This window comes from Cinclus cinclus, chromosome 10 (assembly GCF_963662255.1).
Source record: "Cinclus cinclus chromosome 10, bCinCin1.1, whole genome shotgun sequence".
Lineage (NCBI taxonomy): Eukaryota > Metazoa > Chordata > Aves > Passeriformes > Cinclidae > Cinclus > Cinclus cinclus.
Window position 1 is genome coordinate 15,698,493 of NC_085055.1, and position 26,792 is coordinate 15,725,284.

The window sequence follows — 26,792 nt, forward strand, 5'->3', positions numbered from 1 at the left end:
TAATTTGATGGAAATGTTAGCATCCTTTAGGATCCTGCTAGTACCTCCTCTGTGTAAGGATGATGTGGTTTCAGCATACTGTTACTGTTTTTTTTGGTCACCTTCTGGTTTAAGAAAATGATGCTACAAAGAACCTTCTGCATGCCAGAGCTGCTTTTCGGGGCACCTCTTGCAATGAAATCATAGGGAACAGTGAACTCACAGATTTTGTACAAAAATCATGTTGGGTTTTTCTTTTCTTGTGATGGCTTCTCATTGGTCATTTTCTTTTTTCCTCTTTTGAAAGAAAGACATTTTTGGTACCACAGAACAGGCACAGTTGTGGTGACCTTATTTTTGTATCCCTGTATTTCCAGCATCCCAGGCTCTGCTGAAGTGAGCAGTGTGAGCACACCTTCCAGCAGGCCCTGAGCCTGAGGTTTGCCCACATGGGTACAAGTCTCCCATGCAGCAGCTTTTAGCTTTACAGGCAATTTGCTGTTCCCATCGTTTCTTGTTCCCATAGATTGATGCCCATGTATGACTCAGGTCCCAGCAGGAGTCTTGCCCAGTGGTGTGGATTGATGCAGGATGAGTTAATGTCTTGTTGCATTAAGAATGCATTGTCTTTTCCTGCCTTGTGTTATATTTGACAGCTGTTTCCGGTCTGATATCAAGTTATAATCAGATAGTATTTTTCCTCTCTTTAAACCAGTGTGAATGGGTTATTGAAGAACACAGAATACTGATTTGATCTAATAGGGATTTATTCAGATAGCAATGTAAAAGCAGACCCTGATTAAAGTTCTTAAATGCACTACGTGCCATTTACCCTTGAGAGAAAACAAGAGGCAAAAAAAATGTTCTGGGAAGCTGGCTAGCAGCTTGGAAAGCTTACAGTGAAAGTATTAATAATACAGATGTTTGATATTTTTTAATATAATGAAATCTCATTTTTATGGCTAAGATTCTTCATGCAAGATAATCGCTTCTGCTCTCCATTCCTATATACTGTACTATCCAACAGGAAAAGGAACAGTGCAACTAACTCAGCTGATTGTGAGGAATTTCTTAAATTTAGGAGTGAATTTTTTCTTATTCTCTGAAAGATGCTAGTCGTGTATAAACTAATTTTCTCCATCTTTTCTTAACCACCAGCTGCCTGTGTGGTGTTTATGATAAATGTGAGTGCTGTTGCTGGCTGCTGTTGCGGTTGTAATAAAAACAAGTAGGAACACAAAAATCCCTGTTGCATCTCAGTGTCTGGGACACAGCTGAGTAATAGGAAGTGGAGATTTTCTGATGGTACAGGAAGTGCTTTGCCCTTGAAGCTGGCCAGGTTAGAGTGATGTGAATTCAGCACTGGCCTGGAGTTATGAGATACTGCTAATAAATAAGTAGTAATTTATTCTCCTGTGATGGTAGTGTACAAGTGGTACAGATGCTCCCACTTTATAAAGTTCTGTTTGCCTGCCCTGCCCTAGTTTCTGATTCCTTTTTTATTTGGAATAGGCATATTTGTTTATATAAAGAAACCTGATTATTTAGGTTTAAAAATTAAATAAACATAAGCTTAACAGTGCTAAAGAGTCAAAGTCATCCACTGGTAAGGATGGGCTGCAGGTCTCTGTGTGTGATGCACAGGGGGGCATGTTTGTCACAGCTGGATTTTTTCTGAAGTGAAAGGTGAGAGGTTCAGCTTGTGGAGTTGGAGGTTCTCTGCCTCACTGAGAATGTGTTGACTGTCACCAGGGTTTCATGACCCCAGTTTATATGAGGAATAAAAATGTTCCAAATTGTGCTAGGCTGTTATGTAACTGAAGGCAGAATGACTGTTTCCAAATCTGGTATACCCCAAACTTAGACTCTACCACGTGGCTTGACTGGTGTTAGGGAGGTGTATGCTCCCAGAAGAGTGTTTGTATTTGGCCACCGAGTGGCACTCCAGACCCAGCAATCTAAGATGGGAAGGGTTTATTTCTGCCATCAGGGTTCAGGGATCTAAAATACAATTATTTGCAAGCATGTAGACACCATTGAATCAAATTGGATTGCTGAAGGTTAAATTACTATCTTCAGAAATGTTGTTATAATATCCATCTTGACATTTCATTATCCCAGTACACTATAAATATCAAATTTGATTAGCTGTCAAGCAGCAAGAAAAATAAACCAAAATATTTCCATCATTTTTACTCCAGAAAAACAGTAGGGGGAATCATTGAAAATAGTGGGGTGCCAAAGGAAGATTAAAGTTTAAAAATATCCACTGAAAGTGTTATTTGGTTGGGTAGTTAGAATATTTTTGTCCCCAGAAGGTGCCATTATGAAGATTGTTGGTGTTGAATACAGGTGTTCAAGCTGCTGCATCCATTGCTGGATATAACCTATTTTGGTTTGGGCAGTGATAGCTTTTTCATCCAGCTTCAGTGATGCTTCCAAGATCCATTTCAAGACTGAGATTTTTGCTGTATTTACGGAACCAAAAGCTCCCAGTAGTTAGGCTGAGATTTGTTTTTTAATAATGCAGAATTCAAATAAAACATCATGTTGACCTTGGCAAAACTATTCCTGGACAACTGGCTGAACCCATATTTCAAAACTGAGATACTATAGGTCAAGCAAACCTTTGGTGTGTATCAAATTTGAGTCATCCTAAATTTGAATATGGTGCTTTGTACTGGAATTTGAGCAGTTCAATATTTAAAACATTATTCAGTGTCATAACAAATCATCCGTCCTACTCTGTGGATCTAGAACTGTTTATAACAATTTTTATTACTGTGAACAGTTTCTAGTTCATGCTATAATTACTATTCAAACTAAGTGACATTAACCTAATTCTCTCTTTTGAGATTAATGGGTAATTCCAGCCTACTGTTTTGCATATGTGACTGTGAAGGCAGCTGTTGGAACTTCAGCAATATTTCTGAATAAATGCACTTGATAGAGCCCTAGTTCCTAGTGAAGATGAAATATCTCTGCAGCTAAGAAAGAATTATGATTCCCTGTGGAACTGCATGTGTCACAGAGCATTGTTAAATTTAATGACTGCATTTGAAAAAGTGGGAAAAGTTGGTCCCATGCACTGCTGATGGTTTCCTTGTTTCGCCTGGTGTCTGGTAGTGATCACAGAGCCCCAGGAAGGATAAATGACTGTGGCTTCAGTGACATTGTGTGGCTACAGATTGGCATTGGGCACAGACATCATCCAACTTTCTCTAAACAGTCTTTTAAATGTCAGCTTCCTGTGATGGGAAGCCACATCAGACCAGGACTGAAATTTCAGACTTTCAATTTTCTTACGTTTGTTTGTTTCTTTCTTTTTCTTTTTTTTTTTTTTTTGCCTGCAAATGTCAGTTGTATTTTCTGTTGACTTGATAGTTTCAGCAATTTTTGATTATTTTTAAGTTACGTAAGTTCACCTCACATGTGACTGTGCCTGTATATGGATACTCATGGGGTGACATTAAATACTCCAGGGATTACTGTGCAAAGACTTCAAGAACAAAATCTTCATGTGCTTTCTGGTTTGTACTCGAGTGGCAAAGAAGGCCATTACTTTCTAGGCTGTTAATAGAGATAAAATTAAACATCAGATGAAGTTACAACATTTTATGAAGGATTTGTTCTACATTATAAGCCTCATCCTTAGTGGCTGATAATTGCAATAATTTTGTAACTGTGATGTTCCTTTTTCTTGGTAGTGGATCTATAGGACAGGTTTAAGAGCAGTGCATCGCAAACAGTCTATCCTCTAAAGGCTGGGAAGCCCAACATGGGAAACCATTCTTCATTTTTATCTTAACAAATGATGTAAACACTGTATTTTCCTTCTAAGTTGGCAGCAGACTGTCAGAAAAAATGTATGACTAATTCCTCATAAATTTCTGTTCTAGAACCTGATTTGTAGTGATGATTTAGGGGTTGAAAGATACATTCAGGAAATTAAGTCAGATATTTTAGAACCTTTAAGACTCTCTCCATATAACTTGGTCTATTCCTTCACTACTTTTGAGTTTTCAGTGCCAGTGTCTGACATTCACACAAACATACATTCGCATTTTAGCATTTAGCATAGGTTGGTTCTAAAATGCCGAGCTATTACAAACTGTGATCACTCTGGATCTGCTTAAGAAACAAGCAGACGGAAGGTCTGATTCTCTGCCTGTAATCTGGAAGAGGTGGTCAGACCCCAGAATCACCTCTGAAGGACCAGGTGCTGCTCCATGCCATGTCCTGGTGGCTGAGGAGCTCAGGCAGCTGGTGCTGAAAGATGGGACAGCCATGTGTGAGCCCCATCTCTTTCTAGCTGGGTGAATACCACCACAGGGCTGCTGTGGGAATGCTCTGGCCCCAGTCTAGTTTGGGTGAGGCTGGCAGTGAAGGAGAGGGTGGGTGGGTGGGTGGACTCAGGCTTCTGCTGCTGTCTCTTCCTGGGGTACTGTTTACTGACCTGTGCCATCCTCCCTGACATACCAGCCCATGGTGGTTGGAATGTTCTCTGGGATGTGATGGGAACTGGAAAGGTCACATTCACACCGCAGCAGTGCCAGTGCTCTGGTAATGGCAGGCACTTTCTCTGACTTCTTTGGATTTCCAGATATTGTTCTTTGCTGTCTTAGTGTACAATGTCTTTTTCCCTTTTTTCGCCACCTCCTGTCAGCCTGGAGAGATCACATACCTTGCACAATAACTCTCTGAGCTTAACTCACTAATCTAGCTTGCCCAATGAAGCAAGTGCCATTTCTTTGTGACCATGAGCTTTCCTTTCCAAGGGGCTTGATCCTGCTGGGAGACTATGAGCCAGCAGAATGAATTTTGATCCCGTTTAATTTTGGTGCAATTACACCTATTACAGTGGTGCCTGAACCATGTTTAGGGACAAGCAGAGTATTTATCTTGGCTTCTGGTTATTACTCACACTGTGCACCACAACTTTGTTTTTGTCTCTTTTGGGAGATACTGTAGTAGTACCCCCACATTTCCCTACATGAAATATATACTGTGCTGTGCATAAACCAGGGGTATCAGGTGTCTAGTTCTATGTGCTAAACACAGATTTCCTCACTGAAAACACAGTCTGTAAATCCTATTTTAGTTTTCTTGTCAGGTCTCTGTGAGCTTTCCAGATTTCCAATTCAGTCAGAGACATTTGGTTTGATTGACCGTGGGCTGTGCTGCTGAAGATGGAGGTGAGGGAGTAAACATCTAAAAGGCTTCATCATTTAAAACCAGGGATTGCTTCAAAGGACAGACATCAGTGCCCCGGAGACTGTGCTGGCCACTGTATTTCTGCTTCCTGTGCTCTGTGCCAGAGGTTAAAATCGTGTTTGTTTCTTCCACATCACAAATGCTGGTGACCAAGTGCAGTGCAGAGTGGGTCAGATTTGGAGCAAACTTCCTGTTAGGCAGTGCCTAGGAATAATTTGGGGCAGGATGAAATCCCTCAGATACACATCCATATTATTACTTGGTATTTGAGTCATGAACCAGAGTCCTGGTTTTGCAGTTGCTTCAAGTCATTTTAGTGGCTGGCTTATATTGGTTATGATCGATCTAATAAGACCATATCACAGGACTCAAAGTTTTTGGAAAGGCATTACTACTGCTGTTGCCAAGAAGAGCTTTTGTATCCCTGTGTCATTTGCTAGAAGGAAGGTGTGTTTTACCTCATGGGAGTTACCAGGGCAGGCCCCCAGCTCTGCCCTTGGTCTTCTTCCGACCAGCTTTTACACCATCACTTGTTCAAGGGTGTCAGAATTCTGGTCTCCTTTAAGCTGTTGCTGTTTTGCATGAAGTCACTCAGAGGGAGCAGGAAAGACCAGTGCTGTGCTCTGCTGCCAAAGTTCCCAGTAAATTCACATGGGTTGACATGGAGCACTGGGAGCTCCAAGGTGGGTTCTACTTTGTGATCTTGTTGAATTCCTGTTCTCTGTTGCTTTGCTGTTAGAGTTGGATACCAGTCTGTCTTTTTTAGTTAAAAACCCCACCACAAACCCCACTATTTTCTTAGTAACTTCAGGATGATAATCTGTTGGAAAGGAGCTACAGCTCCTCAACTGGGAATTCACTGTGATTTCAGAATAGGAGGTATTGGGTGTTTTGGCAGTGCTGTACATGTGATGATATCCTTCAGGGGTGATTAGGGCTTTGTTCATCTGAGGATCATCTGCTGAGAAGTGCACATGTAAGTGGAAGAAACTGTGATTCCAAGAGTTTTCATTCCCTATCAGGTTAGGTAGTGATAAAGAAGAATGATTGTACATGTACCTAAGTCAAGGTCTTTGAGTATTATGAAAGCTGCTCCATGTGCCTTTAGCCATTTATGTGGAAGGATTTGTGTTAGTCTTTTTTTGATTCTTTCAGAATTTTTCCAGGCTTTAGATGACTGTGCCATTTGGCAAAGCCCAGAGCTTTATCTCCTTCTCCACACTTGCTGAACACTCTTGGATAAAAAATTCTCTTCTTTTCTTTTACAGTGTGTGCTTACTTAACTTTCCTTTCAGAAAAATGGTAGGTTCCTGAAGGTGGTAGCTTAGTTGCTGGAATTGGAGAAAAATGTAAGCAAGATGAAGCCTGCTCTTGCCATTGCATCCTTGATTTAATTAGATTTTAGTTATACCTGACATGGTGTTGTGTAAGAGTTTTAAGTATTAGCTGGAAAGTGTGAAGGACGTTATGTCTGCTTTGCCTGAAGCATAAAAGGAAAAGAAGGTTTTCGTTTTAACAAGAAACTCCAGAGCAGTTTGGACTCTACATCAAAGATCAATGTTTGGTTTCATGATGTCTTCCAGACAGTTCTTAATACAAGTCCAGATCCAATCTATAAGTGATTTTTTGTCTTTTCTAAAGTTCTCTCTAGCTAAACCTAGCTGTGCTGGTTGTGTATTTTTCCAAAGGTCAACAGTCTGATATAATGGAGAGTAGATTTTGCTTTGGCCTGTGGTACCGTGCCGTCATGCTCTTGGACCACCTCCAGGAGAGCACAGGTGGCAGTTCTGCTGGGATCTCACAGCTTCTCTGTTTTTATTAGCCTTTCTGGCTGGTATCCTCTACTGTATGACCCACCCTCGAGATGCACTTTTTGGACCACTCCATGGAATTTCTTCTATTCACCTTCTAAAATTTCATCCCAGTATCTTAAATTAAAAATGTCTGGGTAAACCTTACAGTGCTCATTCTAGTCATTGATTCATGATCACATGAACTACATTTGACTGACTGTAAGGAGCACAGGAGTACCTTAATGGATTATCCAGGGACATCCATGCACTTCCCTGTGATGGGTGTGCTCTGGTTTGCAATCCGCCCTCGAAACAGCTGCATATCCCTCAAGAGCTTTCTTCAGGTCATGTTGTGGCTCTTTCTCCATTCCACACATTTCCAGTCTTCCCTAGATAAAGTTCCCACTTGCTGCAGTTTCCATAGGTTCCACACTCTGCCTGGGCTGTGTCCCAAGCAGGTGCTGCTCACACCTACTTCCATCACCCGGCCAGGGCAAGCAGTGCTAGGGGGGCACTTGTCCATTGCCAGGATTTCACTTTTCTGGCAGCAAATGATGGAAGTAGAGCAAATGGCAGGCAGGAAAGAAAGCAGATGAAAGAAGATAGTGGAGTTACACTGCTTCATATGTGCCTGTCCTCTGTATTTGTTTATTCTTGGGTGTTTTTGTAGCCAGAACCTGCTCTGCCAGGAGTCTGGGTGTGGAGGTGGTGCAAGGCCACTGCTCCCCCGTCACCCGCCGTGCTGGGAGACACCTCTCTAATGACACTGTGCCGTGAATGAGGCGGTGTCCCAAGTGCCGCAGTCAGTGGAAAGCTGTGTCTCTCTGCAGGAATCACACACTGAGTGTGGCTGCTGGAGCCCAATTTCTGTTCTGTTAATTGCACTGCTCCCTCATAAATTGCTCTTGCAGTTTCCATCAGTAATGCTATTCATCACCTCTTCTATTAAACTCTGAATTTGGCATATACAGGGCCGTGTAGGCAGCTGCTGGTTATGTTTTAATGACGCAACTTGCTAAATGCTTCTTTAAGAAAAGTGTTATAAATAATTCAATGGAGTTATTTTGTAGTACATGTATATGTCTGTCATAGCCTGTTAGAATAGCATAGTATCACTTTAAGCATGCAGGTAGGAAGCTGTCTGCACTGCTGAACAATTTGGGACCATAGGAGCCTCAGGCTTTGACAGGCATTGAGATATGATGTGTTAATGCCATTTCTGGGTGTTACGAGTTTGTCCCCACAGGGGCTGTGCTGCAGTTGCACGGTCTTGCTGCCGTGGGAGGGGCTGCCTTCTTTTTGCTGTAGTTGATTTTAATGTGGAGATTTTTATAATCTTTCTGGTGCATTTGTGAGAAGGGGAGAGGCTGTTGTTTTATAACTACTTTTTAAAAAAATAAATATCTGACCTTGCTAATGACAAAACATGAAGAAAAATTACATCTATATTGTCTGACACAGTACTTGGTTTTTCAGGAGGGGATTAACCTTTATTTCAGCTTTTTCTCCTTGGAAAACAAAAGGTAAACAAGATTCTACAAAGACACATTGTGCTGGCTGCCCTTGCCTGGAGTAAGAAAGAGTGCAGGGTGTTTTTTTGTTGTTGTTTTTGTTGTTGTTGTGGGTTTTCTTTCCCCCCATGAATTTGTTGTAGATGCAGTATGCTTTCTTGTAAATAAGATTTCTTCCCAGGAATAGCTAGGTTGGCCTCTTCAGATTTCTTTTTTTTTTTTTTTGTACACATCTTGAACTTTTTTGTTTGTGGGTTTGCACTGTAATTAAAGGATCCTCTCCTTGGTTTCGGCCCAACAAGAGATACCAATTTGTTTTGATGAGGAGGCAGCAGAGGAAAAGAGTAGAAGGCTAGAGGCAGAAAATAGGACACAAATAATATTGTGTGTGCTAGTACTATAAATATCTGTATCTTCAGCGTAAAGTAAATTCTTTCTTACCCAAAATGCTGTTTGCTTTCTATTATGCTGTCATAATTAAGGTCATGCATAACTAACCTAAAATATATGCAATTTTCTATTTAAAACCATTTAACCAAAATAATAGCAGCTTTGGTAGGAAATGAGAGTGTTAGGAGAAGCTTAGCAAAAGCTCTAATCCTTTGTGTGAAAGCACAGCCGTGTCTCATACCAGTGCTGGATCAGGCTCCCTGGGAGCAGGAGCACTTTGCTTTGGGCTACATGAGGAAAGCTACAGAACATTAAAGGATGAGTAATTCTTTATTTTTTTAATGCACACACCAAATTCTCTTGCCAAATTTCTGCCTGCATTTTTAGATACTGAGAGAATGGTCAGCTTTTCTTAAGATGCTTGACACATGCTGCTGTCCATGCTCTTTTGAAAATCTCTGTGTCAATATCTCAAAGCAGAGGGGAGAGCACTTAAAACCCATGAGCTTTCTTGAAATGCCTGTAAATATTTGGTTCTTGCTCTCTGGGGAAGAGAAACCTTCCTCTGTGAGCAGTTATTCCCATCTTGGCCACTGCTTTGTCAGTTTGGACATTTGCTTCTTTATTCTTCTTTATTCTTCCTTTCTGTTTGGTCCTGGAAAGTGCTGGAGGAAGTATTATGCACTAGTTGTATTCTTAGTTGGATTTAATCAAGAACTATTAAGTTCTTAAAATATTTGCTTATTCTATTAAATAATTTTAAGAACTATAAGGAAAATTGTAACTCTAGGATGATGATAAATGAGACTGAGTTTTTGCTTGTTACAGAGCTGTGAAGCACCTTGTCAATGGAAAATTTTGGAGTAATTGTTTATATGGAAAACAGTCATAGGAGTTCTGAGATTTTTACCATCTGTATACTGAAATCATAGCCATATGTTGATTTTTTGGGTGGTGAGACCTCCTTGAGCTTGTTTTACTACAGAATGGCCTGTGCTTTGTATTAAGTGTTTTGCTTCAAGAGAACGTCATAGGCATCGTGTAATGTTAATTTCTTTAGGAAGTTGTATTCTGTTGTCACGCTGATGAGCCATTTCAGAGTCAGTGTAGCTTTATCCAGAACTGTCCCTCTGTCCCTGGTTAGGCCAAGCAGCAGCTGAGATAAAGGTGCCCGAGTGTCAGTGGCAAAGCCCCTGGTGGGCTCTCCACTCCCTACAGCTTGGCCATGGCCTGGTCACTGCCAGACTGCAAACTGGAAGGTAGAAAATAGAATTATGATGTTTTTAGCTGCTGGTATTCACTACTGCATAAAGGTGGTAAATGTGTAGAAAACCAGTGAAGGATTTATTTATCTTCATAAGTAGTTTCTTTTTTCCTTAGAGCTCTGAAATTTGCACCAGTTTGTCCTTTACCAAACAGATCAATAGCAAGGCTACTTGCTATATATTTTGTCTTTGCAAAGTCAACTTCAGGGCCAGTGGAAACTATGAAAATGAATTTTATGCCCTTTGTAAAAGCCACGGCCTCTGCAATACAGAGAGATGAACTGCTCCTAGGAGCTTGCTGTACAACTGGTGTGAATAGTGATCAGTCTGACCTGCAGCCATCTGAATGGTACTGGGGGCAAGCTGCTGTAATAGATGACATAAATTGCAGCCATGATAAGTAGAACTGTCCCGAGAGAAGAGGACCTTTGACCCCATCCCCTTCTTTCCTCCAGACAGTCCTTCACTTTGGACTGCTGCTTTCCAGGCTCTCCCATCCTAGGTTTAGTGTTTCCTTTCATCTTGGCTGAAATGAGCACTGTAGAAATCTCCACGTCTCAGTTTTTGCTGCAGGTGGTTAAGCGTTGTATTTCTGGCTGCCTTGTAGGCTCATTACCTTAGAGGCGAAATACTGCTAAGAGAATGGGCTGGATGCAATGTAGCTTTTCTGGGAGAGGTGCTTGGGAGGTACTGTGATTAAATTAATCAGAAAAGGAAGGAGGCTCCCTCTGTGACACTGTGAAAAGCCTCCTGATGCGGAGAGAAATTCCCAGGCAATGAGCATCTCTGGAGTCCAGAGAGCATGATGAATACCCAGTTCACTCACAGACCTAAGGATAATTTTCAAGTCCTTCTGTGCTTGGAAAAACAATCTAAATGCAGAGTGACTATGAAGACACAGGCAAGCACTAAATCCATTGTGAAAACAGTACCTTGGAGGTACTGTGAACCATGGCTTTGGAAATGAGTTAAAAACTGTATGGCACTATTGTCTTCCATCATTATAGTCTTTGGAATATATTTATTCCTTTACAGTATTTTGTTTAGTCTGCTAACATACTGTTGCATTGTTGAGTGGGAAATTTCTGGTTTAATTGTAATACAGTGTCATAAACCTTAGAGGCAGTGAGGTTGTATTCTTTCTTGTCTGTGTAAAGCCTGTTTTGCTGTGGCCTGGATCCAGAATTTGATAACACAAACAAATTATAAATCAGGCATATTTATCTAAGGACTCATTTAGAAATAACAAGAGTGATTTAGCTATATTTTCTTCTTCATAATGTGTTTAGTGCTTTTTATTAAGTTGAGATATGCAAGGTCTGTTTTTCATTGCTGCAGTGTAAGTGTTCCATCCCAGTGTAGGCACTGCACTTCTTCTCCAGCCTTCAAATAAGACTCTTCCTGGAGATGCTAAAACTTGTGAGAGCTGGGAAAATCTCAAAAGGGTTTTGTTAAGTCATAGAACTCATTTCACGTAATGATTCATGAAGGAGATGTAAAAGTAATGACAGACAGTATTTTATTTGGAGACTTCATGGGATGTGGGTACAATTACATTGTATTTGTATGGGGTTGATATTTCTGTGTTCCCCTGTGCTCTTCAGGGAATGTGTTTCATTTGCATTGTGTGAATGATAGGAGAAGGAGCAAGTACTGATGTTTCTGGGAGTCTCTGTGGTTTGTTTCGTAATTTTTTTCTTTTTTTTTTTTTTAATGGTTCTGGTCTTACAGCACCTGGGGGAGGAAGAATTGAAATAATTTAGTGAGCATTAGTTCTGTTCTTCCTGTGATGTAGACCTGACACTTCCTTTGATATACAATCCAAATTTGTAGTCATCTTCAGTGGTTCCCAAAGTTGGCTCCCTTCCCTTTTGTTCTTAATTTCAGGTGTTGTCAAGTTAGGCCAGGAATCAAAAGCAGTTGCAATTTTTTTGGTCTCCAGAACTGAATGACTTAGTAACAGAGGTTTTGTTCAGTTTTATTATTTGGCATCTTCTTTTGAAGTGAAGAACTAAAGGAGAAACACAAGGATCTCTTGGGGAATGCACAAAGAAGGGAACCTGGAGGACAGATCTCTTACCCATAAAAGACAGTGAAAAACATACATTCTGTGTGGCTTTCTGGGGGTGCTTCAGTGCCCAAAGTCTTGGAGACTGTGGAAAATACACATGCCTCAGTGGAAAAGGTGGCTGAAGTATGTAATTGTTCCTGCACTCCCTCTTTGCATGCTCCATGAAGTACAATCAAAGTTTTTGTAGGACTGGTGCCAAAGTGAATTTTCTGTGGGTTGGAAAGGAAGGGGAACAAAATAAAAGTGAACAGTCTGCTCCCCTCTATGTCTGTGGGCTCCTTCCCTCTACTATGAGACACCAGCTGTGAGGAACCCAGGACTAAATGATGAGGTGCTTAATCAGATTTCCATGTTCAGTTTCAACCTCATGTGAATAAAAGAACATGAAGTGAAAAAGGTTTGTGTGCACTTTGAGCATAAACGTGAAGGTAGGTGTCTATTTACAGAGAGATCATGGTCATGCAAACTTATGCCACGTTGTCCTGGCAGAAGGGATGTTCTTGGTGAGAAGGTCTTGAGGTAGCAGAGGAAAGGTTTTGGAAGGACTTTGTGTGAAGGAAACGTCAGGAAATTGCAATAATGACTACAGAGTGTGTTGGTTTCCTAGCTTTCCTGGCTGCCTTCACCTTGCTCCTTGCCCCTGAAGACTCCTGAAGGACAATGGGAAATGAACTGGCTTATCCAAGTATTCATTTCAACCCAGTGGTACTGGGTACCACTGAGTACAGAGAGAGGAAGTTGCATGAGGCAATGAAAGGAGACAAAGGAGGAAAGTGATCTAAATAGGAACATAAAGAAAATATTTGGGAATAAAAGTAATCATTGACTTGTACAATAGAGTGTCCAGCAGCCCTGCTGAGGTTGTGTGTGATGGATGTATTTGTTCATTCAGTTATGTCTTGCACAACAACATCTTAAAATTGCTGCTAGAATGAAATGATTTCTTGAGTTTTAAATAGTGCAGTGTAAATCTTCCGCTCACACCAGGACAGAAGAGTCTCTGACAGCAGTTTGCCAGTTCCACTTGATTTCATTTCAGATTCATCCCTGCAAGCCAAACCACAAAAAGAGCTTCCTGTCCAGTGGAGAATAAAATGCAAGAAGCAATCCTTTTGTTGTTAATGGGAGGCTGCAGGGAGCAGAGCTGGCTCTGGCTGAGGTTGTGTTTGGGCTTGCTTAACTATTTTGCCAGTGAGGCAGAGACTCCTGGTCACCAGATATAAGTTAGATGCTCTTGGGTCTAATGGAGAGCAGTAGTTTAATACCTGGGATAGTTTATAAAGAGACTTGCTGAGCAGCAGCCTGATGTAATGAAAGGTGAAAAGCTTGGATCATTGTGTTTCTCGGGGTTGTCTTCCAGAAGGACAGTTTGGCTTGCTGCTTTATTTACCCCATACTGACTGTTTGGCCTGTGGACTCAGTGGACTTTTTCTTGTTGGCTTTTTTTTTCCTCTCAGAGCTTACAAATTAAGCCATCAAGGGTATTTTTTTTTTCTCTTCCAGTACATTTATTTACAAAATCTTAAACTTGCCAAACATTGATGTGTTTTCCTATGTCCTCCTCAAACAGTGTGGGGTCATGTTGGTGATGGGGCTGATGACACAGGGAAAGGAGGATTCCACTCCTGTGGGCATTCTGCAGAGGTTTTTGTCTTCTGCTCCCCTCCCCAGCTGCCATCAGTGGGAGACCTGGCAGAGCTCTGCTCTGGATGAGAGGTTTTTTTGGCTATGAAGAGGGGCTCTGAGATGTCTGTGTGCTTTTGGGTGTCTTACTCAGAGCTGGGACAGGATCTTAGACGTGTGCCCTGCACTTTAATGCCAGATATCTGCAGTTACCAGTGTTTGTCCTGCATAGTGTTTGAGAAGTGAGGAGTTCTTCATGGGTGAGCTCTGCCCTCAGAAAAGCCCCATTCCCTAAATGGTGCCCTGGGCTGGACGTTGGGACATCCCCCTGGATCACAGTAACTCACCTCTTCTCCCTGCTGTCATGTTAAAGGGCTTTTCTAGGCAACCTCAGAAGCAGCAGCACTGAAATTGGTATTCTGTTTTTCTTTCTATTGGGGCAGAGCATTTTTCAAGAAAAGGTATTTTCACAGTGTCCCAGCTCTTCCTTCTCTTTCATGTGCTACAGCTACTGAGAAGCATGGAGGCTGTAAAACCTGAACGAACATTGAGGGACTAAAAGTAATGAGAGCTCTTCTGTCCTTCAGCGGCATTTAGTTGGGGAATTATATCCAAAATGGCTATTCTGTGCTATCACTTCATGCCTTACTTGTGTGGTGACCCCTTCCTGGGGGGCAGCTAAGGCAGGATCTGCTCCATGGTCACAGCTGAGAAACACATGGGAAAATGCAGGTGCCTTTAAAGGGCTGCTGTGAGCATGGCTGTGGGGACAGATGGACAGCTGGAGCAGCTGCTGCCCAGCAGTTGTTATTCCTTAGGAGTTCTGAAGATGTGAAGAGTCAAATGCATTTCTTGCTGGGCTTGTTTATTATTTTTGTTTTTGGGGGGAATTGTAGCATTGTTTTAAGACTTAAGTTCAGCTTTGGTCCCACAAAAGGAGTCAGATGCTGGCTGTTAACTTAACTGCTGAAGAGGTGCTGATGCTTCCAGCTTTTTCTGGAACTATCCTTTGATTCCTTGGAATAAATCAGACATTAACTACTGATGCCTCCCCCCCACCCCCCCAATGCAGTGGGCAGCCCTCAGAGTTGATGGTTATTTTCCATTAAATAGTTTACTAGCTCAGTCTGTTCTCCCTCTGAATTTTGTCTCAAAAATAAAACAGTTCTTCACATATTTCTGTAAGCCACATTACTGCATTTACTGTGTATTGCTGTGTGCTGAGGAGCCCTGCCATTCCCACAAAGACTCTCGTGTTTGTGCTGCAAGGCTTTGGCTGGACACAGGCAGTGTGGGTGAGGAAGCAGTGACAGGCAGAAGGAAACTGTGCAGCCTTTTTACTTGACTGAGTTATTTTTTGGGTCTTAAGCAAATGTTGCTTGAATGCAGTTCATGGTATTTGCTCAGTGATCCAGTGGAATGTCTGGGATATTTTTGTTTTTCCTTCAGAGCCAAAAAGCAGCTTTTGGCTCTAAATCCCAAGTTGCCAGCCTGAGGCTGAGTCACTGTGCTTTAGGGTGAGGAGAGCTGGGCTGGTGTGGTGAGACAGGTACCCTGTCCAGCACAGAGCACTCCTGCTGTGCCTGGAGCTGGATGTGTTAATTAAGGATGTTGAAAATGACTCTACAGCTAAATCTGCTTTTATTGACATGAAAGCTGTGCCAGGACTTACCAAGCTGTTGGGCAGCATGCTGCAGGCTTGTCTCACTCATATCCCAGCTCCACTGGGGATAAAAGAAAAACTAGTTTCAGCCATCAAATCTGTGACTCCTTGGTGAGCACTGATTCTCTGCAGCCACGCAGCTTGGAGGTGCCACTGGGGGCTTTGTGCACCCTGTCATTGCAGTGAAGTTGAGCACAGGTTTCCTGAGTAGCAACTTCTTGAAGAGGTTTACAGACCTTGTAATGATGTAGAGATGAAGCTTGATGTGTCCTGGCCTCAGCAGTATGTGCCTGGAGTGAGGTGAAGCTTGAACTTTCTGATCCTTCATCTGCTTTTGTGCTGCAAACCGAGGGAGCATCTCCATGTATGTGTTCTTGCAGCCATTTTAAACAAGACATGCATACATCCTCCTAAACCTGCTCTTGGCTGCTCCTCTTCAAATCTCCTCTGTATTGTTCTTTAAAACTTCCACAAGTTTACTCAGTCTTTAGGCTGGTGGTTCTTGCTTGGCTGGGACAAACTGACAAACTTCAGCCATTGGAACAGGTTTTCCAGGGAGGTGGTGGAGTCACCATCAACTGGACGTGCTTAAGAGGTGTCTGGATCTGGTCCTGGGTGATGTGGTTTGGTGGCCCTGGGGTTGCAGTGGTGATGCTGAGTGGATGGTTTGACTGTATGATCTTAAAGGTCTCTTCCAATCCTGATGTTTCCATGATTCTGTGATGGTTTACCTACTGACTGGAGGGTCTATACCTGTGCATCTTTACACTGACCCTTAGAGTCACTTTCTTCATTGTCACGTATCCTGAAGGTGCCACAGGAGCAATTCTTTGGAAAGAATTGTTTTCAGGAAGAAAATGTCTCATTACTTCTGTTTGTCTCATGTTTAAGTGAGGAATATCTTACTGTCCTGATCAAACATAATCAGTTGCATCTAGACCAAATTTGAGGCTAAAGGAATGTTTATTTTAAATCACTGATCAACAAAAGAGACAGTCATCTACTTCTAAGATTTGCCCAAGATTCAAGATCCTTTAGGGCATCCTCTGATGACTGCAAATATGCAGAGTAAATACCTGCTGGATCAAGGTCAGTGCTCTATTTTTAATTTTTTTTTTCATTTTCTGTGTTGATTTTGCTGACAAAACCCCTCCTTATATGGTATGGAAGAAATATTTATATTAAATAAATAACCAAGGAGTTAATTTTATATATGGTCTTTTGATCATGGTCTTGAATAGTGAGGGAGCCCGGAGTCCTGTGAGGTATGTGTTCGTGTGCCAAGCTCCTGTGCCAAGAGAGCATCTGTCCTCCTGTAATGCAGTAAGTACAGGTCTTTACAGCTTGGATCTGCTTTCTTGGAGCACTGATAGTCTATGGACTGGGGATAGGGAACAGAAGGAGAAAAAGTCGCTTGACTGCCTAACTTTAGGTGCTCAAGTGAGGCTTGAGAGATAGGAGCAGTATGGACATATGATCTACTGGGGAGTCAGATCTGGGGTCAGATCCACACATGCAGGAGCTGAGCTACTCTTTATCTCCTATGAATTGCAAGTGAACAATGTGAGATCAATGATGAATGTGTTGGGTATAAAAAGGAAAAACCCATTATTCCTTCTGACAAATCATACTGTGCTAGAAGTGCAAATGTCTATGGCAGCTGCTCTACCAGTCTTTTCAAAGTTGTAAGTTCTTGAACATAGTTATTAAAAGACATTTTCATTATGCATTATTGAACTGAAGGGGCTGAAAACAGCAGTGTCAAAATACTCTGATATTTCTGTGTTTCCAGGAGAGTGCATGAAAAATGGCATCAATTATTCTTCATGTCCTTTGACATGAGATGTTTCTATGTGTCACATGGGTGTAGCTGCATTACAAAAGGGCAAAAGCACAGCATTTTTCAGTTGAGGACAGTTTTGCCAGATAACTGACACTGGTGTTGGCAAATCTCTAGGGTGAAATAAGGACCTCTTCAGAACATCTTGCTTTTGCAAGAGGTTTGAATGCTTGCAAGCGTAGAAGTGCTGAAGCCTCAAGTGTATTTTATGTCATGGTTGGTGACAGTGGCTTGCCAGAGGATGAAATTTGCCATAGAAAGGCTGGAAAGAAGGTGGATAATTTTTAACATGCAAAAGAAGTTTTTGTGAGGTGTATGTATCTTCCAGAAATTTGTGGGACGGATGGAACACACAACCAAAGGACTAAAAGGGCCGTAAGGAAATATACTCTTATCCTTGGTAGAAGATATGATAGGAAATGCCTTCAGTGCTTAAAGCTAACACAGTGGCATTGAGCTGAATTTGCATTCCTTTTCTCACTTAAAATGCAGTGTCCAAAAAACCAAGTAAAGTCTGCAACAGCTTAATCATGATTTACTTGTTACAACCAATCTGTAGCTACTCTGTCTTGCACCGAGGCTAGAATCACAGAATCATGGAATCATTAAGATTGGAAAAGACATCAGAGATCATCAAATCCAGCCTTTGACCAAATCCCACCTTTGACCAAATCCCACCTTGCCAACTAAACCATGGCATTATGTGCCATGACCAGCTGTTTCTTGGAAACTTCCAGGGATGGTGACTCCACCACGTCCCTGGGCAGCTCATTCCAGTGCTTCACAGCCCTGGGGGTGGGGAAATAAAGCTCCTGGCCTCACTGTGTACAGGATAACAATTGCTATAGGACATGCCACACTTGCACAAATAAGTAATTTTCCTAGTCTTTTTCATAATACCTGCTGGCTTCACACTGATGGGATATCAATGATTTTAATGGCAAAGACCACCAGTGGAAACTTTTGCCTCAAAATAGCTTTATTTTCCATCTGATGATGAGAGCAATGATTGTTCTTTGACCTTTTTTGGTTGGCAGATTTGGAAATGGAAAAGGAAGATGGCTGTACTGTAATAGCTTCAGTGTAATGGTAGGTCAGTGGTTTCTGAGCATTTAAACAAAGGTAGGTATGCTGTGAGATGTGTTGAGGCAGGAGCCAAAATGCAGGGAGCACAGCTTGTGGAATAATCTTGTAACTTCAAGCTCAGGGAGAAGTACCTTGTCATAGGTCAAGGAGTGGAGGTGTCTCACCAGCCCCTGGATCCCTGTTCTGTTTTAGCAGGGGACCATGCTGTCATGAAATGTTAGTCATGTGTTCACCAAGAGCTCCAGTGATGCTACTCTTGCCAAATGCTTGTATCTCAACTAGAAAAAAAATCATTAATTTTAAAAAACCAAAAAAGTAATAGCACTAGTAGGTGTTGATGTTACTCTATAAGACACAGTGCAGGAGAAACTCTAAAGTTGAGGCTTTGTTTATTCTTTCCTGTGAACTCCTTATCGTAATGTCTAAGCACCTTATAAATATTTATGGTGTGTCCTCAAAGGAAAATGAGATTTATATAATGGAGGTTCAAAGTGATGTTGAAAGAAACAACTTTCCAAAGGCTCCTACACAGTTATACTGTGACAGGACTGGAACAGTAGTTAGACCAGTACATCCCATTTTGGTAAACAAGCCAGAATTCCATCCTTATTATTAGTTACTTTTTGCATTGGCTGCTTACAGAGTCAATTTTTTTTTTCTTAACATAGAGCTATTTTATTTTAAGGAAATCCATTATTTTTTGTAACTTAACTCCTAAGCAGGCCACACATGGATTGGTGGCCAACAGGGGGTTGCAGTTAGCTTCTGCAGAGGATAAGAAAAGAACATTAAATTCAATTTATGCTGCTGTGTGACACCTTACTCTCATCTTGCTCCTTGGCTGCTGAAGGAGTCCGAGCATCACCTGGGAGTTGTCCATGCTCAGAAGCTGATGCTGTGTGCTGGGGTGTATTTGCAGCACCGAGCTCAGCAATGCTTACTGCCTGGGATGGAGTTGCCTTTGCTTTCCACCCCTCTCCCCAGCTGCTCAGGGCAGCTCACGAGCTGGTAGCACCAAGGCAGTCGTGGAACAATTCCCTCCATCCCCTCTTGTGCACTCATGAGAGGTGCTGATCTCTGCGGTCTCCAGGTGACACTGGGCTTCTCCAAAAGCAGCTGAGGGGACAGAATGCTGCAGTGGGGGCAGCTCTCCTGCTGCCAGGGATTCCAAGCTGTATTTGGGTAGTGACAAAGTGCATGAGCAAGAGGCTATTTCACTGTTCCTCAGGGTTTAAAGTCTTTGTGCAAATCTCTCTGAAGTTAGGGAAGGACTTCTGATGCTGCAATGGGTTTTGAATTTGACTCCCAAGTGTCAGTTTACAGCGTTTGTCTTTTGTTAGTTGGCTTGTGAGTATGAAACAGTGCTGAGAAAACCTTTGGAGAATAAATTGAATGTGCAAATTTGCACAATGATCTTACTCTGTTCAAAGCAGTCTGACTTTGGGGATATGTTGAAATATCCCCCAGTATGCTGCAGACACAGTCCTCTCTGGTCCTGTATGTGCTGTTTGTATGTGTTTAGTTGCACTGTGAACTCTGAGGTTTTCTTTTTAAGTTTTTCCACAGTACTTTAGGGAACTCAACTCTCATCACTAATAAAACAAAATAAGGCAAAAACACTGGTAGGTCTTGCCTTGTTAACTGTTCTAGCTGTTGTGTTTCCCACTGTTCTGAAAAAAATGGAAAGCTTTATAAGATTCAACATATTCCCAGTGAAAATTGTGAATATTTATAGGCAAAGAATAAGACTTCCCATTTTGAAAGGTCAGTGCTATGAAATTTCTTTTTTTGGCAAGCATGATTAAGCCACACAGACTTCCAATAAAGTTTTGTAAGCTTTTTCCTTAATTATGGCTTAATTTAGGAGTCTAAGCTTAACAAAACATATGAAGCTTGCAGCAAAATATTTTTCTTGTGGAAATTTTTGTTTGTATGGATTACAAATCCTGTATTTCTTGTGGTTATGATTTTTTTTAATGTGCTTAAATGTGGAAATTCTGTGGTTTTTTTCTTTACATTTCTTAACACATTTACAACATAAAAATAACTTACACTGTGTGCTTAATGCAGAATTTTGAAGAAATTAGTTTGGAAAGTGCATGTGATTACTTTTTTTCCTCCAAATGCCTTGAGTAAAATGTAGAGGAGGTTATAAGACATCAAGCAAGGGGTAAAAGATTCTGTCTCAAGCAGTTACTTCTGCAAGAGATAAATGAGGAACAATTTTGCTTTCATATAGTTGTTCAAAAATGGACCATCCTGACAACAGCAATAAATAGAATAATCTGCATAATTGCATTTATGTGGCATTGACCTGTGTTTCCAGAAGAAAATCCCTTTTCCTAGCTAAAATAATCTTCCATTCAGCTGTAAGTGGAAGGAACCCTCATTAGTAGCTGCACAGATTTAGGGGAATGTTTCTGTACAGCTGTATTCTGGCTGAATACAGAATTTTGATGTGGACCTTCTAGTGAATTTGATATTTGGTGAACAAATTGCTGTAAAGGCACTAAAACCACCTTGCTTTCCTATGCTAGTTGGTTACCAGGACATTTACTCAAAAGGACTAGACAGGAAAGCAGAGAGATGATGTGATTAAACCTAGCTAGATTTATTACTAGATTTTTTAGCACCATATTTTCTTAAATTGATATAATAAATATCTCAGCCCTGCTCAGTGATAAGGTTTTGAACACCTTTGAGCTATTCCTGGCTTAATACTTAAGTAGAAGTAGCAGAAGTGGTGGAAAAATAGGATCATTTTGGAAAAGAAACATTCAGACAGTTTACAATCCTCTGCTGTGATCATGCTTTTCTGACCCTGCAGCCTTGCATTATCAAACTGAGAATGTCTCCATCTCCCTAATACTAATGTTTGAAATATGATACAAAGAAATCATCTGAATCAAGTATGAAGGAAAAAAAGGTTTGCATTACAATGACCTGGGACCTGCTCCAATGGCACTTGAACTTGCTAAAATGAGCCTAGGGGTAGTCACAGGCTCTAAAGCTGGGCTTACCAGGGGAGGTGAAAAAAGTGGAATGCCTTGAAACTCAGACACTTGGGCATTTTTAATCTCTGGGTATGAATGGTAAAGTCAGCATCTGCAAAAGCAAATATTTGGAAAGCAGTTTGAAAACTGTTTTACTGAAAATGATGTGGAAATGGGGGAGTTTGCGGGGGTAGGTGTGTGCTTTTATTTTCCCAGTGAAACTCCCCAGGGTGGCAGAAAGTACCACCAGAATGTGCTCTCTGTGTTTTCACCTATCTTTGCTCTTCTTTGCAGGTTACATATTTGGGTAAGGTTTCCACAACAGGGATGCAATTTTTGTCAGGCTGCACAGAAAAACCAGTCATTGAATTGTGGAAGAAGCACACGCTCACCAGGGAGGATGTTTACCCAGCTAATGCCCTTCTGGAAATTCGCCCTTTCCAAGTCTGGCTGCATCATCTGGACCTCAAAGGTGAGGCGACAGTGCACATGGATACCTTCCAGGTAGCACGTATAGCCTACTGCACTGCTGACCACAACGTCAGCCCAAACATCTTCGCTTGGGTCTATCGGGAGATCAACGATGACCTCTCCTACCAGATGGACTGCCATGCTGTGGAGTGTGAGAGCAAGCTGGAGGCCAAGAAGCTAGCCCATGCCATGATGGAGGCCTTTAAGAAGACTTTTCACAGCATGAAAAGTGATGGCCGGATCCACAGGAACAGCTCATCGGAAGAAGTGTCTCACGAATTTGAATCTGACGACGGCTGACCGAACTCATTCACGGTTCAGCAAAGGCAGAAATGGCTTAGGGAATGAGAGCTGATAGATGAATAAGCAACAATTCAAACTGGGTAATGAAAGGACTGCCAAACACTTGTCTGACCAGCTTTTTAAATCAGAAGAGCAATTTGGTACCTACAGATATGCATCATTAAAGTAATTACGTTGCATTGCAATCTGCTGCTGTTGTAGAAGTGAGAAAAAATCTCCCTCCCCCCTCCTCCGTCACCCACCCATCACTGTCCCTTTTTGTCTCTGTAGTTCAGGTGCGCACCATGAAGTGCAGTCATTCCTGTTTGTCTTATGAGACTGGTCAGGCAATTTTATTAGTTGCTTCTCTGGCATTCCTAGCTGGGGGCTGATGCTGATGCACAAGAGCAAGTGGGCCTGGAAAGCCCTAATGGTTCCTGAAGAATCTTTCCCCACGATACATCACACAAATCCTTTGACTGTAGGTAGGCTAAGACAGCCGTACATAGCCTTTTAGACTAATGGCCTGGCATTCTGCAGTTAATTCACATTTCACAGATAAAAAATGAAAGATGCTTGTATGTACACATTTTATCATATGCTATCCTTTATTTTATTCATTGTACCTATTTTCTTAATGTACCTGCTGCCACGTCTTTCACCCAACACCAGTAGTTGCAGTTTTAGACTCTCTACTGCAGGATACCAAAAAGGGGTGGGCAAAAATACTCCCTGGTGGCCAGGGGATCAGCAAGTCAGCCCTGCTGTCTGTGCATTGTCCTACCCTGACGTGCTCTGCAGGAGGGGGAGCCTGCTGGGAAGAGCTGAGGGACACTTGGGTGTGTCAGTGTTTGAACTGTGGCTTCTCATCAACCTCAGGTCTGACGAGATCCGAGCATGGTGGGCACAGCTCTGTGTCCCAATTCCTGCGCTGCTGGGATGGTGGGATGGAGCTGGCAGTGTCTCACCACACAGGGCTGCCTCACTGTAAAGATCAGAGGAAATGGTCCCTTAGGAGTCAGGTTTGAACATCTGTTCTGGTTGAGAACCTCATGTTAAGATTCCCGTATCTTTCCTTGTTCACAGATACACAGTCATGCCTTTCTTAAATGCAGATGTTTAATAAAACTCAAATAAAGGAAAAAACTTGTTTGACTTGATATTTTTTAAGGCTGAGAGCAGATCAGTAATTTGCAAATTATGCTGCTCCTTTGTACAATTTTGTTTGTAATTATGGTAATGTTAGGGGCACTAGGGCACCTTACAGAAGCCTTAAAAGAAAGCTAATCCAAGCAGATAACTCTGTGTCTGTGTTTTGTGTCTCCGTGTTTGTATGTGAGAGTGTATGTGCGAGTCCAGTGGTAAAGCATGTAGACTGAGCATGGAGATGTATTGAGGAGGGCCCACACCTCTTGAAAATATGCTTGTTGCTTTACAATGTATGTAAACTGTTCTCCAGCATAAATGCATTCATACTTTAATAAAAAAAAGTTTTCAGTTAAACCTTTTTAGCTTTATGCTGTCTTTCCAATGTAAACTCTGTGGTTTTTTGTGTGTGGGTTCTGTTTTTATTTCATTTAGTGGAATGAAAATGTTAATTTATTTCCATTTAATTAGTGCATCAGTCTTGATGAGAATTGCTATTAACATTTTAAAATTTTCTTTTTGATATTTAGGCTAATTATTGCTGTGGGCTTTTGTTTTGGTTTTTGGGGGTGGTTGTGTGTGTGGGTTGGTTGGGGTTTTTTTGTGGGTTTTTGTTGGTTGGTTGGTTTTGTTAGTTATTTTGGGTTGTTTTGGGCTTTTGTTTGGTCAGTTGGGATTTATCTTTTTTTTTTGGTTGGTTTTCTTTTAATTTATGGAGTGTGGACGTGATTTACAATTTTTTGCTTAGCAGGAGGTGGCAGAGATACCCCCCTTCCCAGCCTCACCAGTTTAAATGGGCTCTGCTGAGTGGAAGCAGTATTGCCTTGCTTGCAGAAATCAGAGTGGTTCAGGTAGTGCATTTGATGGCAGGCTGGCACCACCAAGGCTGGCAGCTTCCAGTTTTTCTCTGAATCTTTGGATGACCCAGTGTTACCAAATACAGGTCTAAAAAATGATTTCTCTTTTTCTTCCCACAATGTACTTGGAAGTGGAGAGTCATAGATGGGCTATGTGCTGGTCAAAAGGAAAAAAAACCTGAGTCCTGCCTTTTGATCAAAGGCAGGATTAGGCAAAATTTCCTTCAACTTTTAGCAAATTATTTTCTTTTGCTCAGAGCTGTAGTCATATGTTTGTTTCCTGACTTCTTTGGATGATCTGCCACCAAAGCTGCTGTGAATGTGTGTGTGGAATACCTCATTCCATCTTCTCACCCAGATGTCCCTGCTGACAGCAGAGGGGTTTGTCTGTGAGCCCCAGCTCTTCTTAGCCAAGGGCTGCAGGAGTGTGGCAAAGTCAGGAGATTCCCAACCCACCTCACACAGGAGCTGAGGTGCCTCCTGCCAGCTCTGTGGAGAGCTGTTGTGGGGGGTTTGGGGTTGGGATTTCCATTTCTGGAGCAAATACTTAGAAGAGTGGGATGTCTTCCTTCATGGGGTGGGTGTGATCCTTCTGGCTGACACAGTCTGCCCTTCTCACCCTCCAGTCCAGGCCAGAGCACAGCTACACAGAAACGGCAGCAGTGGTGTGGCAGCAGTACCAAGGCAGTGACTGTTCCCCAGTGCTGGACCCTGATGAGGCTGCACCTCAAGAGTGTTCTGTCCAATTTTGGGTCCCTCTCTGCACAACACTGAGGTGCTGAAGTGTGTCCAGAGAGAGCCAGTGGAGCTGGGAAGGGTCTGGAGCACAAGTCTGATGAGGAGCAGCTGAGGGAACTGGAGAAAGGAGGCTCAGGGGGACCTCACTGTTTTCTACAACTCCCTGACAGGAGGTGGTAACAAGTGGGGATTGGACTCTCCTCCCAGGTAACAAGTGATAGCACAAATGGAAATGGCCTCAGGCTGTGCCAGGGAATGTTTAGATTGGATATTAGGGAAAGTTTCTTCCCCAGAAGGCTCGTCAAGCCTTGGAAGAGGCTGCCTAGGGAAGTGGTGGAGTCACCATCCCTGGAGGTATTGAAAAGCCTTGTAGATGTGGGGCTTAAGGACATGGTTTAGTGGTGGGCTTGGCAGTGCTGGGTTAATGGTTGGGCTCAATGATCTTAAAGATTTTTCCAGCCTAAACAATTCTATGATTATATGATAATTTGATTTTTAATTACGATCTTTCGTCTAATGTGCTGAGAGCTGCAGAAAACATACTGTCTCCCTAAGTCATCTGCCAGTGTGCGTTGAGTGAAGAATACCTTTGTTGGGGTTTTTACTGTTGTCTTTTCATTTTTATTTTTTTATACAGGACAGTCTACATTTCTGTTTTACAAATCTACTGATTTACAGTGGATTGGGGAGTTCTCCCAAAGATATTTGATGCTGTAGCATATGTGATAATTCCTTAGTGATTGGAGGCTGTGGATTAGCTGAGAATATTTCATGATTAAAAAAAAATATAAAGGAGACAATTCTAGTCCTTTTATTAGAAAATCAGACCCTTTGAAACATGAACCAGCTATTTTCTAATAGTTCAAACATTCAAGGGAATATGAGGGAATGTGAACTGCAGTTTGTCATTGAAAACATGAGATTTGAAAAATAATCAGTATCATGAGTTTGGATCCTTAGATAATTTGGAATTCGGGCCAAATCTCTCTCTGCATTATCAATTCCAAATGTGTGATGCCATTTGCAAGAAGGAGAAATGCTTTCACAACCCTGAATTGCTAGCATAGCAGTTATCACTGATTATCAGTTGCCAGAAGATACTGAAATGAAATATCAAGTTAAACTTTTCCTTCAATTAATCTGCTGAAAAAGAAAAGTCATGAAGTTTCCATCAGGATTAACTTCCAGTTGGCTAAAGAAATTCCTGTTCAACTACAAAGAGTCCAGTTTTGGATCTCACTGCATCCCGCTGTGGGTTGATGAGTTCCTTCAGTGTCAGCCAGGAAAACATGTCAAGGATTTCTTTCCCTCTTCTGCTTCTAGGGGAGAGTGGAAAGAGTCAGAGTATCTGTGTGTCATTAGGAGTGTGGAAACAGAGAGCATTTAGGTCATTATGCCTCAGGACCACTACTTAACATCACCATGGTTAGGTCAAGGTGATTCTCACAGTTTTTCTAACTACCTTAAGAAAGAGAAACGGTTACTCTGTACAGAGTAAATTTGTTTGGTTTTCAAGCTCTGAAGTCTAAATATCTTCTGTTCCTACCAAGTCTGTGGAGCTGTGAGTGAATGGTGGTTGTGCCAAGAGGAGAGCAACACTCCACACTAGTGAGCATGGTTCTAGCCCAGGGGGATGGAGAAAGGCAGAGACTAATTTCTTTCGTGTTTAAACTCAAAGGCCCCTAAGAACAGATGAATATTTTATTTTGTTTAAAAAAGAAGAAATTACCAAAAACACAACAACCTCCTCCCCCCTTCAAACAAAACCCTCTGCAGCTGGTTCCACTCCTTAACTTTCCTGCAGTGAATTCAGTTTTACATGAAAAAGCAGTTGGATTTTGCCAGTAACTTTCATTTACTTTTCTTAAAA

At 41.8% G+C, this 26,792-nt stretch overlaps 1 protein-coding gene across 1 annotated transcript in view; it reads left to right on the forward strand.

The window, feature by feature from the left end:
• The window catches only part of PID1 (phosphotyrosine interaction domain containing 1), a 51,279-nt gene extending 29,080 nt beyond the window's left edge, over nucleotides 1-22,199 (forward strand). Inside the window, exon 2 of the mRNA XM_062499325.1 lies at nucleotides 21,723-22,199. Within this exon, the coding sequence (XP_062355309.1) occupies nucleotides 21,723-22,199 (477 nt within the window). The remainder of the gene's footprint in view (nucleotides 1-21,722) is intronic.
• Nucleotides 22,200-26,792: the final 4,593 nt, after the last annotated feature.